The sequence below is a fragment of the Lolium rigidum genome, chromosome 6, assembly GCF_022539505.1.
Source record: "Lolium rigidum isolate FL_2022 chromosome 6, APGP_CSIRO_Lrig_0.1, whole genome shotgun sequence".
NCBI classification, from domain to species: Eukaryota; Viridiplantae; Streptophyta; class Magnoliopsida; order Poales; family Poaceae; genus Lolium; species Lolium rigidum.
The window spans coordinates 306407187-306420715 of record NC_061513.1 but is presented as its reverse complement, the minus strand read 5'-3'; the positions used below and the strand labels follow the sequence as shown (position 1 = coordinate 306420715).

The following is a 13529-nucleotide window of genomic DNA, read 5'->3' as shown; positions in this document are numbered from 1 at the left end:
AAGATCTCCAAGCAATAAAAAAATCCATAAAAAGACCAATCTAGCAGTAATTCAAATATTTCTTACGGCCAAAATCATCAATAAACATAATGCACGGATGTTCACATGTACCTCCAGAAGCGAGAGCACAAGTTCCACAAGCAAGTACTAGTCCATCAACAGTTCCCACTGTAGCATGTAAGGCTGTCATATGCTGACCCTTGAATAATTCAAGGCATGGGTCATGGAAATATGTTGGAAAAAATACCACCGATCAAGTCCTCTAGCACCCTCCATTTTAGTTCTTCTGCTCTGTAAGCTGCCACAGAAGTCCTATCTCTGGCAAGCGAAAATCACAACACAAATGGTGGTGAGCACCTCCTGGGCTCTCCACCTCCTCTCTCTGCACCTGCTCCTATTCGCCGCCACCAACGAGGCCACTACATTCAGCATCATCAACCAATGCTCCTACACCGTGTGGCCAGCCGCCGTCCCGGTGGGAGGCGGCAAGAAGCTCGACCCAGGAGAGGCATGGGTTCTGAATGTGCCCGCTGGCACCACGGGCGGGCGCATCTGGGCGCGCACAGGCTGCTCATTTAATGGCAATGGTAACGGGTCATGCCAAACAGGCGACTGCGGCGGTTTGCTTGCCTGCACGGGCTATAGCCAGCCGCCCAACACGCTCGCAGAGTTCACAGTTGGTCAAGGACAAATGAAAGATTCCTTCGACATCTCCCTCATCGACGGATTCAATGTGCCCATGGACTTCCTGCCGGTGCCCGTTGAGGGAAGGTCAGTGTGCAAGGGGTCACGCTGTCCAGCCAACATCACATTGCAGTGTCCAAGCGAGCTGAAGGCGCCAGGGGGGTGTAAAGATGCATGCACGGTGTTCAACCAGGACAGGTACTGCTGCACCGGTAACGCGGCAAGCAATTGCAGCTCCACGAACTACTCGATCTTCTTCAAGAAGATGTGCCCAGATGCCTACAGCTACCCCAAGGATGATAGCTCCAGCACTTTCAGTTGTCCGACGAGCACCAACTACCAGATAATCTTCTGTCCCCTGACAAATCAAACAATTTCTCCTGCAGCTGTGAGTCCTCTGCCTACACCTGCGGCCGACATACCATCTGCATCTCCAAGTCCCCTACCTGCACCCATTGGGCCAACAAGCAAGAAATCCTCGATAGCAAGCAGAGTTCCTCTGGTTCTAGCTCCTGTAGGCGGCTTCATTTTGTTAACGGTGTTATTCATCTTTACTTTACTCATATATAAACGAAGAACACGGCAACACGAGGAGATAAACGAGGAAGAAGAGTTTGGAGGGCTACAAGGAACGCCAATGAGATTCACATTTCAGCAGCTAAAAGTAGCAACTGAGCAATTCACGGAGAAGCTAGGGGAAGGAGGGTTTGGGTCTGTTTTCAAGGGACAAATTGCCGAGGAAAGTATTGCCGTAAAACGTTTGGATAGAGCTGGTCAGGGAAAAAGAGAATTCTCAGCAGAGGTTCAGACCATTGGCAGCATTCATCATATTAATTTGGTAAGATTGGTTGGTTTCTGTGCAGAGAAATCCCATAGGCTCTTGGTATACGAGTACATGCCCAAAGGATCCTTGGACAGATGGATCTATTTTCGGGATGACAATAATGCTCCTCCTCTGGATTGGAGCACGCGATGCAAGATTATTAAGCAGATAGCTAAGAGCCTTGCTTACCTTCATGAGGAGTGCACCAAAAAGATTGCCCATTTGGATGTTAAACCACAAAATATCCTCTTAGATCACAACTTCAATGCTAAACTTTCAGATTTTGGACTATGTAAGCTCATAGATAGGGATATGAGCCAAGTGGTTACTAGAATGAGAGGCACACCAGGATATTTAGCTCCTGAATGGTTGACGTCACACATCACGGAAAAGGCAGATGTCTACAGCTTTGGTGTTGTGGTCATGGAAGTCGTCAGCGGAAGAAAGAACCTTGACACCTCCCGGTCAGAAGGGAGCATCCATCTCATTACTCTCTTGGAAGAAAAGGTGAAGAGTGATCGATTGGCAGATTTAATTGACAATAACAGTTACGACATGCAATCACATAAGCAGGATGCAATCCAGATGATGATGCTTGCAATGTGGTGTTTGCAGATTGATTGCAAAAAAAGGCCTAAGATGTCTGAGGTCGTCACAGTCCTTGAAGGTAAAATGGATGCAGACACCAACATAGATTATAAGTTTGTCACAACAGGTCAAGCAAATTTTGGTATTGCTGGAAATGTAAACTCTTCAGCTCCACCTCTAAACTCAGATGTATCAGGGCCCAGGTGAAATGAGACTGTCCCGGCAAAAAAACCAATTAGATTGTGAGCATGAGTTTGAAGTCCCGGTCTGTTGTATTTACTTTCTTTTTTCGAGAATTGTATTTACTTTCTGAAATTACTACTCCTTCGGATCCATAATTAAGTGTTGTGGTTTTAGATCATTTTAAATCAAATCTAAACTAAAACCACGACAGTTATTACGGATTGGAAGGAGTACAATCTGAAACCTCTTATTACCTGCAGAGTATCTTGATATGAAAACCTTCTTTGATCTACAACAAATGAACACGTCTTTATTCCTTTGTCCAGTATCTCTGTAATGCAAATCTGCTCGCAGATACCATATTTGAAATTAACAGCATGTTTGAAATAATGAAAATGCTCACAGCTGCAGCAAAGCAGAAAAATGCACAGAATAAGAGAACACTGGATGTTTTAGGGACTAAGTAATATGCATCGATCAGTTCGTTGCCACAAGTGCTTTATGTTCTGAACCGGTTGCACTGCGTTTTCATGACATAGGCAGTGTTGAAGATTGAAAAGATTTTTTTTTTTTTTGAACAGGAGAGACCCCGAAGAGTCAGGAAGTTTCATTAGTCAAAGCGGTCGGTACAAATTACAAGCAGGCCCTCTAAGAAAAAGAAGATGAAAAGCAGGCCTTGAATATTACAACTAGGACCCTGAAGAAAATTGCAAAAACGCGATCGAGTCCTCAGTCGCCGCCGCCGGAGCGAGACCTCCATCTTCAGGCACCATTGTCGCCGCCGGGGACTTTGCCACTTGGGGCGTCGATGGCGTTGCTTCCTGGAGCGGGGTCGAGATAAATCCTCACGCAGAGGAAAGATAGCCGACGAAGAAGCCGGCTTGGAGTGGCTCAGAACGCCGAAGATAGCGCCGGCTAGCCAAGGCCGACGCTGGTGAACTCCAGAATGAAGATCTGGAGCAAGAGCTCCAGAGACGCGGAGCGGCCCCCTCGGCCAAAGATAGCGGCGGCGCAGCTCGCCGACGCTTGGTAGCTTCCGCTGCAGCAGCTTCCCTTCTCCCTGCTGCCACCAAGCTTTCCCAACTGACACAGCACCTCCACGCCCTCTCCCCTCGCCACCATGGCCGGCCGGAGAAGAGGGAGATGCTGCACAGATCGGAAACAAGGTGCAGCACAGGGCTTTATTGACTCTTGTGGAGGGAGGAGCAGCACCACTGCTCGCCATCAGCTCCTTCCTCCAGAGCTTGACGAGCTGAGGTAGAAACTCCTTCGGCCGCCATGAGCTGCCCAGGAGCCATGGCCACCGAATCTCCACCGGCAAGACGCCAAACCGGGACAAAGCCCGAACACAACTACTCCTAGACCTAGATCTACTATATACAGACTGGCCTCCTCCCTCCCGCCTCCTCCAGCCGGCGGCGCCGCCGGAGAAGAGGGAGGGAGGAGCCGGGAGGAGGCAGGAGACTCTCAAAGCGGAGCGGACGGAAGGAGAGAGGAAAGGGGGGGGGGGGGGGGGGGAATGATGGGTCAGTTTCCCTCAAAAGGGGGAAAACATGGATCGAACCTAACTTCATCACAACAGAACAATAAAGCGCTTCATGTATTGGATTCTTTTTGCTCTCTTTTCATCACTCGTGGTAACCAATACTATTGATAGTTGATGCGGAAGTTTGTTTGTTTCCCTGACAGTTTGAGGATTTTGGTACATTTTCAATCCATAGAAATGAGACTTTTAGCACAGAAAGCTGTGTGGTCTGACAACACACACCCGGTGAAAAACACCAATATATGCAGTGGAGCAGTACGCACGAGAATCGACTTCAGCAGGAGCCAGGATGTGAGATCGATGACCTAATGACCTAGACGGGGTGCCCCGGCTGGCATTCAGGTCGGGTGCGGTGGGCAGATACGATGCTAGGGCACAGGGAGGAGGGACGGCGTACCGTAGGAGCCCGAGCCCAAGGTCAAGCGAACTGTGGGCGCGGCAACGTGGCGGCGCGCTCAAGGCGAAACGTTTGGAAGAAGCTCCAGGCCGCCGCCGCCGCCACCGTCGGCGAAGCGGACGGAGCAATGCCGCCAGCGGGGGAGTTTTTTTTTTAAGAAAAAAAGGGCCAGAAAATGTCACTCTTCCAACAGCCCAGTACGGTGGGCTGGGTAGGCGGGCCGCCTCATGCCCTTTCCTTCCTCGCTTCCACCGTCGCAGTTGCCGGCGGCGCTTCCTCCGCCGCGGCCGTGGCGGCGATATGGACCGCCAGCCCCCGGTGGCTCTCTCTCGCTTCTCCGCCGTCTCACATATTCCTACCGCACCCAGCCTGTGGGCGCGCCGCCCCTGATCGCCGGCCTCCGGACAAGGCCGTGGAGTACCTCGCCGCCGCCTTCGGTCTCATCCCCCCTGTGTCCTCGTCGACGAAGGTTCGACCCGTATGAACACTCGCTCAAGCAACGGGTTCTAACCAAATATTTTTGTTCACCAACTGTAAATATTTTCTGTCACCAACTGTGGCGCAGATTTTAAATAACTTGTGCTAACTAACTGATCAGTTTTTACTAGTTATTCCTCAAACTTACTACCTAGCTTTCGTTCTGTGCATTTCTCTAATTCATTGTAGCTACGGCATGTTTAAACCATGCTGCCTATTTCCACTATGATCTTCAGAAGAAGATTGATTTGTGCTACTGTGAGAAACTGAACGAAGGAGTAAAATTGAGTTCATCTTTTGTAGATCAAAGAATGTTCGTGATATTTGAAATATACTGCAGGTAAAATTAACTCGAGATAGGTGGTTTTGGATTGCAGCAATTTCAGGAATTACGACAAACCAGGGGTTTTATTCTATTTAGGAGAATCTCTTGCTCACAATCAAAGAGGAAGAGGCTATCATGTGGGGCTGTCTAATTTCACTTGGGTCCTGGATTCCGAGGCTAGAGGCGGAGCTGAGGACCTTTGCACTGGTGCAAATATAGAAACTTTTCCAATATAGTTACCACTTAACAGGTCCCTTACTACAATAGGTTCTACCATCCTTTCCAAAAAAAAAAAAAATAGAAAACCATGCTTTCATTTATACTTATGAACTTGATTTCATTGTCTGCATTGCTCTGCTCTTGTAGGAACATTGCTAAACATGTTGTTAGTCTCAAGTTTTCAATATAATTAATCGATTTTCCTATCATACGTAACTGAACAAAGCAATAAAAATGACAATAACTGAAGATAAAGGGTTTTCGATTATAGTAATTTGACAAAATATTGACAAAACAGGCAAATTATCGTTCTTTCTTTACATTGGAACATTGCCTGCTCATAATCTAATTATCTATCTTGTGAGGATTGTCTCGTTTCACCTGGGCCCTGATACATGTGAGGCTATAGGTGGAACTGAGGATGACACATTTCCGGCAGTGTCGAAAGTAGCTTGATTTGTTGCAACAAAGTTATGGTCAATATTGCTCTCCGTATTCATGTTACCTTCCAAGACCTTGACTACCTCGGACATCCTAGGTCTTCTTTTGCAATCAATCTGCAAACACCACATCGCGAGCTTCATCATCTGAATTACATCCTGCTCGTGTGTGTGCATGTCGTTACTGTTCTTGTCGATCAAATCTACCAAGTTACCATACTTCACCTTTTCTTCCAATAGGGTAATGAGATGGATGCTCTCTTCTGATCGGGAGGTGTCGATGTTCTTTCTTCCGCTGATGACTTCCATGACCACTACACCAAAGCTGTAGATATCGGCCTTCTCTGTTATTTGTGATGTCAACCATTCAGGTGCTAAATATCCAGGTGTGCCTCTCATTCTAGTAACCACTTGGCTTATATCCCTATCAATGAGCTTGCACAGTCCAAAATCAGAAAGTTTTGCATTGAAGTTGTCATCTAAGAGGATATTTTGTGGTTTAACATCCAAATGAGCAATTCTTTTTGTGCAATCCTCGTGAAGATAAGAGAGGCCCTTAGCTATGTGAGTAATGATCTTGCATCGTGTGCTCCAATCCAGAGAAGGAGCATTATTGTCATGTCGGCGGTAGATCCATCTGTCCAATGATCCTTTTGGCATATACTCATATACCAAGAGCCTATGAGATTTTTCTGCACAAAAACCAATCAATCTCACCAGATTGATGTGATGGATGCTGCCGATTGTATGAACCTCTGCTGAAAATTCTCGTTTTCCTTGGCCAGCTCGATCCAGACGTTTTACTGCAATACTTTCCTCCCCAAATTGTCCCTTGAAAACAGACCCAAATCCTCCTTCCCCAAGCTTGTCAGCGAATTGCTCAGTTGCTAACTTTAGTTGTTGAAATGTAAACCTCATTGGTGTTCCTTGTAGCTCCCTAAACTCTTCCTCTTCCTCCATCTCCCGATGTTTCCATTGTGCTCTTCGTGTACATATATAGAAAGTGATTGTGAACAACATGCTGACCAATATAAAGCTGCATACACTAGCTAGAATGGCGATAACTCTGCTTGTGACTCTGCGCTTTGTCCTTCTTGACCCAATAGGAGCAAGCGGAGGACTTGATAGTGAAGGCGTTGTCTCGAGCGTGGGTGTAGGTGGAGGACTCATAGCTGCAGGAGAAATTGCTAGATTGATTGGGGGACAGAAGGTGACCTGGTAGTTCATGCCCGCTGGGCAAGCGTACTTAGCAGAATCTTCCGGGAGAGTGTGTGCGTCTGGGCACATCCGCTTAAAAAAGCCCGAGTAGGTGCAATTGCTGGACCCAGTTCCGGTGCATGTGTTGTTGCAACCCCCAGGCACCTTTATCTCCTCTGGGCACTGTGACGTGATGTCGGCCGCGCACCGTGGCCCCTTGCTGCACTCGTTCTCTCCCTTTACCGGCACTGGCAGGAAATCCATGGGCACATTGAAGCCATCGAGAAGTGAGATCTCGAAGGAATCTTGTGTGCTGCCAGTCATGAACTCGGCGAACGTGGTTGGCGGCTTACCTAAGATTTTGCAGGCGAGCGCACCGCCGCAGTCACCTGTTTGGCACGACCCTATGCCATTGCCGCTAAAAGAACAGCCCGTGCGCGCCCAGATGCGCCAGCTGGAAGCGTTGGCGGGCACATCCAGTGTCCACACCTGCCCTGACTTGAGCTCACTGCCCTCAACGCGCACAGCCACACCGGCTGGAATCGCGGTATAGGAGCCATGCCCCGAAATGACCCTTTCACCAGTGCCCACTTGCACGGTGGCTGGCCACACGGTGTAGGAGCATCGGTTGGTGATGTTTATCGTGGTGGCCTCACAGCTGGTGGCAGCGAGGAGCAGGAGGAGGAGAGGCAGGAGGTTGAGAGCAGAAGAGGCGCTCATGGCTGGCATCTGTGTTTGCATAGGTTAACATGAACAAAAAATTGGAGTTGGAGTCAGGCTCCTGTGACAGGCTCACAGAGCGGAAGAAGTAAACAGTGGGTGCTAGCTAGGATACTTATCTGTGGAGCTAAGCTGGACAGCTGTGGTCTCCGCAGATTTTGTAGGAATTGCATCGAATTTTGTAGGCATTGCGTTGAATTGACTGATGTATTTTGGTCGTGAAATATTGTTTGCAAATATACCCAGATGATCCGTGTCACTAGTACATTTCATAAGGCATCGGCTCCTTTTTTTTTCTCTAATTCTGCAAATTTGTTAGGCACTCATTTTTGTTCGTTCTACGGTTTGTTGCCACATTCAGATCTGTGGAATCTGGAGGCCATCACCGTCACTCTGGAAGAAGCTCCTAGGGGCAAAGCTGAAGCTGACACCGGTGGGCAGCTGCCTGGAAGCATGTAGCTGGAGGCCTGCATGCCTTGTTGACTGGCCTTAGCTATCATACCATTAACCATGTCTCACTCACTATAATTCCGTGAATTACGTCCAAACGAGGGTGGCAAAAAGCCTTGTCATCTTCGTGAACATGCGTGAATTAGCTGTTTCTTATACACATTTTGTAGCGCTGAGTATTTGGCTGTGCCGTTTACAGATCGAATCCTGTCTCGCAGCTGGTCCATCTTGGCTGATTGTGATTCTAATTTTTGTTACTCGCGGTGGAAAACTAGCACGGAATCACGGACTGTAGTGAAGTATTTCAAAGAAACAGCTTATCTTTCATAGATTAACCATCGCATTGTTCCTGTACGACTAGTATTTCAGATCCATTCGGGCGCACAGGAAGAAACTGGCCCATGGACATTGCCTGGCTGTGCTATGGTCTGACCAACCACGCAAGATATTGTCGAACGCCAACTAATATGTACACCATTGATCCCTGGGAGACACTGCACCATCTAGGTCCATTCATTCTTGAGACTTCTTGTAGATGATTTGTCCAAAGTTGGCGATAATACCTCCGGCTGTGCAAAACCGAACTGAAACTGAAAACCGAACCGAAGAAAACCTAACCGGAACCAAAATTGTGGTTTTTTCAGTTTTCAGTTAGGTTACAGTTAGCAAAAGAGATAACCATTATAAATTCAGTTATTTTAACCGAATGAAACCGAACATTGGAAGTTGAAGCTGTACAATTGGGGGCATTTGGGAAAAAAACGAGTGGCTCTCGTGTCGCTCCCCAGGCGACGCGAGGGCGAACCCTTGCGACCGCGCCGCCAGGCCGCCGTTCCTGGCCTCCCCCCCGCCGCCGCTGCCGCCGGCCTGAGCCGCGGTGGCGGCGGGCCCCTCTCCCGAAGGTGGCGGGGCGGAGTTCCCTCAGCAGGCGGAGGTCGCGCGTGTGGGGCGTTGGCGGCCGGAGATGCGGAAGCCGGGCGGCGGCCCGAGGTCCTCGTCGGCGTGCGCGGTTGTCGGCGAGGAGGAGGAGGAGGCAGCCGGCTTGGTTGGTCGTGAGGAGGCCGGCCCGGCTGGCTTGGAGGAGGCGGACGGGGGATTCTGTGGATTCCTGCGGGTCGCGGGCGGAGGATCTGTGATGCGCGGCGTGCTGGAGCAGTGGATGAGCAGACGGGCGGTCGCGCGGTGTGCGGCGCCGGTGGATGGCCTGGCGGCTGGGCAGCTCCGGCTGCACGCACGGATCGGATCTGGGTCCGCTCGGGCCCGATCTGGGCCTCTGCCGGGCTCGTCCTGCAAGTTCATGGAGGTGCTCGTGACCTGGTGGTGGCTGGAAGGAGATGTTTGGCGCCGCTGCTGCGGGTTGCATCCTCCGGAGATGAATGGCACCGACGGGTGTTGCATCCTCTGGAGACGAATGGCGCCGCTGCAGGTGTTGCATCCTTCGTTTCAGTGCGGGGAAGAGGAAGGAGGAATGCTAGCGCACCGGGTGGAGGAGCTGTGCTGTGCGGATGGCCGTGGAGGCAGGGCTTCGCGCTGGCAAGGTCTGCGGGAGATGAATGGCACCACTGGGGTGTTGCATCCTTCCACCGAAGGTGACAGCTACGGGTGTGCGGGGAGCTCATGTCTACGGCTTTCGGCGTTCGTCCTCGAGCTCGTGTTGGTGTTGGTCGGCGTCCCCTCTATGTGGCGTTCCGGCGGCGTCCACGGTGCTCTTCGGTGGTGCTCCGTTGGCTTCTGGGTGTGCAGCCTGCTACGCGGCGGCGGCTAGAGGTTGGCCAGGAGGTTGCTGCTAGAAGACGAGCGTTTTCTAGCTGCGGGGCGGGGTGCGTTCGGCGGCTCTCTGGGGGTTGCGATGCGGTGGAAGTAGGTGGTGGTTTGTGCCGGTCCTTGTTGGGCGGGCGCGAGGTCTTGGGACTCTTCGCTGGGCGAAAGCTCTATCTTGGCGGCCGGCCAGGACCGACGACGGTGACGCCTGTGGGCGCCGCATCCTTCTTGAAGGCGTCGTCGAAGTGGGTGTTTCTTGATCTCCGCCCGGGCTCTCCGGGGGAAACCCTAGATCCCGCGGGATCGGGCGTGGGCGGCGCTTTTGTGTCGCTTTGCCTCTTGGGGCCTCGCTTTGGACGTCCACCGGGCAGAGGGACTTGTGGAGGGTTTTGGTGGTTTCGGCGGAGGCGGGTTCGTCTTCGGCCAGGCGGGGCGCGGCCTTGGGGTCGGCGTGGTAGTTGGAGCGGTGGCTCCGGTCTTTCGCCTCCGCTTGTTGCGTTGAGGTGTGGTGTCGATCTGGTTGGTCGTCGACCCGTGTGGAGCGCAGCCTCGGGGCTGGTGTGTGGTGTCGTGTTGTAACGGTTTTTCGGCCAGTTTTCCTTATAAACGGGCCAACTCTTTTCTCCTATATTAATGAAAGGCAAAGCTTTTGCCTCGTTTCAAAAAAAAAAAAAAAAAAAAAGAAAGAAACCGAACATTGGTCATCTAGACACAGAATTGCATGTCCCGCCCAACCAAACTATGCATATAACTATTATAGGACGCCAAGTGCAATGCTTAAATGAAAATCGTTCTGTCACACTGGTTTGAACATGCATATTAAGTATTTTAACGTACAGGTTGCAAGTTCCAAACTAGCTTTGCTGCTTTTTTTTTCTATTTTGCCGAAAACTGAACCACTTCTTTGTTTGTCTTGTTGCAGTAGATTTAGTTCAGTTATACCATATGCAAAACTAAAAATATTGAACATAAAATTACGTGTTATTACAAAATTCACGTCAACTTTGGTTAATTTGGTTATTACCGAAACCTAACCGAAGTTGAATGGTTACTACCGAAACCAAACCGTATTTTCGTACAAAACCGTATTTACCGAAGTATTAAAACCGTATTTACCGACAAACCGTATAAACCGAACCGAATTAACCAAATTAACCGAACGCGCAGCCGGAGATATACCCCCTTCAGCAACACCGACAGTATTCACTTAGGAGGTGTGCTCCGCCTTTTGGAGCTGGTTTTGACGTGTCCACGTGAAAGAGCCGGCTACGGTTCTGAATTCTGAGTGAGCTTTTGGGCGTAAGGTCGTGATCAAAATTAGTTTGTCTATGAGTTTAGTTTATCTCAGCCAACTGGAGGATGTTTCCCGTCTTTCCCCAGAATTGCCGCCATCAACTGGAGGGGCATCTGTGCCAACATCGATTGAACAGAGAACACTGCATCCTTGCACAAGATGCACATAAAATTCACAAGCAGCAACAGTGAATCATTACAAAATTTGCAGTACATCCGTTCATCCAAGCATCAGAAAAACAAACTACGGAGACAGTTTATCAGAGGGCTATGAATTTCGGCGTGCAACAGTTTTCATCAGCATTCGAAAAATCATTCTTCTTTCCTTTTTAAAATCCACAGTAAATTGAACCTCAATTTTCCTACAAAGATTCAGTAGTTGGTTCAAGCCATGACTAGCACCAAGTCAGTCAGTCCCGGTTCTGAAGGTCGCAGCTAGCATCCTCCTGAAGTTCTTCCGTTCTGTCAGCAGTCAGCTGCTACAGGAGGTCCTATAGCAAGTCCAAATCTGATTTAAGTTAAAAGAATGCAAGCAAAAATTACAGAACAAATGGCAGTGGTGAGTCCCTCTTCTGCTATAAACCACATTCAGCATCATCAACCGATATTTCTACAGCGTGTGGCGAGCCGCTGTGCCCGTTGTCTCGTTTCAGAGTGATCTCCACCATAGATTATTATGGCCTCCACACTCCAGAGTTCAGATGAACTAAAAGGAAAACAGGCCTCCCAAGCAACTATCTATGGTGGAGGACAGCAGTGGGTTATGTCGGACGTTGACCGTAGACCTTTGAACATTTCAACACAGCACAAATTTGTCAAGTAGACTGATCTTGACATCCGTTCGTCCTTTATCATTTCATCCAAGAGGAGTCCGCTGCCACACAACACTACTGGAAAGTATGGATATCCTCCTACCTCCTTCTCCTCCCTCTCGCTCTGATCCTCCTGCCAGTCGTCAGCGCAGACTCCGACTCCGTCACAATGAACATCACTAATCAATGCTCCTACACCGTGTGGCCAGCCGCTATGCCGATGGGCGGCGGCATGCTGCTGGACTGAGGGAAGACATGGACGCTCAACGTATCCTCTACCATCACTAGAGGGCGTGTGTGGGCACGCACGGGATGCTCATTCGACCATAAAGGCAACAGGTCGTGCCAGACAGGTGACTGTGGCGGATTGCTTGCCTGCAAGAGTGATGGTACACCGCCCTTCACATCTGCCGACTTCTCGCTCAACCAGTATGACAACAATAGTTTCTTCGACATCTCCCTCTATCAGGGCTTCAACGTACCTATGGAGTTCCTGCCAATACAGATCAAGGGAAGACCTGGGTGCAGCAAGGGGCCCCGCTGTGCGGCCAACATAACGTCACAGTGCCCAAGTGAGCTTAAGGCACCGGGAGGCTGCAACAGCGCATGTACAGTGTTTCAGAAGCAGCAGGATTATTACAAGTACTGCTGCTATGGGAGCTACTGTGAATCCAATAAATACTCAGCCTTCTTTATGCGTATGTGCCCGGAGGCATTAAGCTACTCTAGCAATGCTCCCACAGATACTGCATTCAGTTGTCCCACGGATTATTGCCTAAAATAGTTTGAGCCAGATTTGATTAGTGAAAACCATGGAAAAAAATAGCGCCCTATGTCGGCGGTAATAGCGTATTTTAAGACCAACGTTATTTCGTTATAGCGCACTATTTTTTCCTTGTTGAAAACACAGAGAATAAAAGATTGCCAAGGAAATTGCTAACACGGGTGCGCTTCTAGTAAATTAAATAATTGCAGGCAAGGCGGAGAAACAGGGGAGAAGTAGACTGAGTATTGGAGTTAAAAATGAAGAAAATAGTTGAGGAGCACAATCTTATAAGAATTCATAAGATACGACAAAAATTCAACTTGAATTGTTACTTGTGAATCTAAAATTTCCCGGAGTAGGTATTCGAAAGCATCTTGTTGCATTGCAAACTTAGGCAGGCCATGGCGTGCATTCAAGAAGTTCTTTCAGGTAACTTATGATGCGACGTGACCAATTTGAAGAGTACTGCGGAAGCCTTTCATTCACCTCTGGAAAAACAAATCGTCAATCTGTTAGTATCTTGATACAGATAAAATCTGAACCTAAGAATAAGACCTATACAATAGTCTATGAACAAGATTTGTGCACAAACTCAAGATCAGCTCAGTAACTTAAACAAGAGCTTTGTAACGGATCACGTTACTGGCTATATCTCATAGGAGTAACACTTTAAATAAAATCCATTAAGTCTTTTGCCGCTGTAATTTGTTGGGGTGGAGTTGTGAGTTATGACTGATGTTTATGACAAAAAATGGACTATTGATGTAAAGCTTTCAACTTCATAACCAGATTGGTAGACGCATGATCTTAAAAAAAGATTGGTACATATACAGTCAGAAAATTAATGA

General features: G+C 48.9%; 2 protein-coding genes, 1 long non-coding RNA gene and 1 pseudogene across 3 annotated transcripts; 3 read left to right on the top strand and 1 right to left on the bottom strand.

The window, feature by feature from the left end:
* Nucleotides 1–130: 130 nt before the first annotated feature.
* LOC124667528 (PR5-like receptor kinase) lies at nt 131–2421 on the top strand. The gene has a single exon (XM_047204797.1). It carries the CDS (start codon nt 224–226, stop codon nt 2300–2302), a length of 2079 nt encoding a protein of 692 aa, XP_047060753.1. The 5' UTR covers nt 131–223; the 3' UTR covers nt 2303–2421.
* Nucleotides 2422–5459: 3038 nt separating this feature from the next.
* On the top strand, nt 5460–8247 carry LOC124665061. Its single transcript, XR_006990470.1, has 2 exons — nt 5460–6068; nt 7961–8247. It is a non-coding gene; the product is annotated as an uncharacterized LOC124665061 (long non-coding RNA).
* LOC124665060 (G-type lectin S-receptor-like serine/threonine-protein kinase SD2-5) lies at nt 5488–7702 on the bottom strand. The gene is made up of 2 exons (XM_047202465.1): nt 7453–7702; nt 5488–7383 (listed from the first exon to the last, which is right to left on the bottom strand). The coding sequence occupies exons 1-2, from the start codon at nt 7618–7620 to the stop codon at nt 5620–5622; spliced, it is 1932 nt and encodes a 643-aa protein (XP_047058421.1). The 5' UTR covers nt 7621–7702; the 3' UTR covers nt 5488–5619.
* Nucleotides 8248–9460: 1213 nt separating the features above from the next.
* Nucleotides 9461–12699, top strand: LOC124664551 (annotated as a pseudogene).
* Nucleotides 12700–13529: the final 830 nt, after the last annotated feature.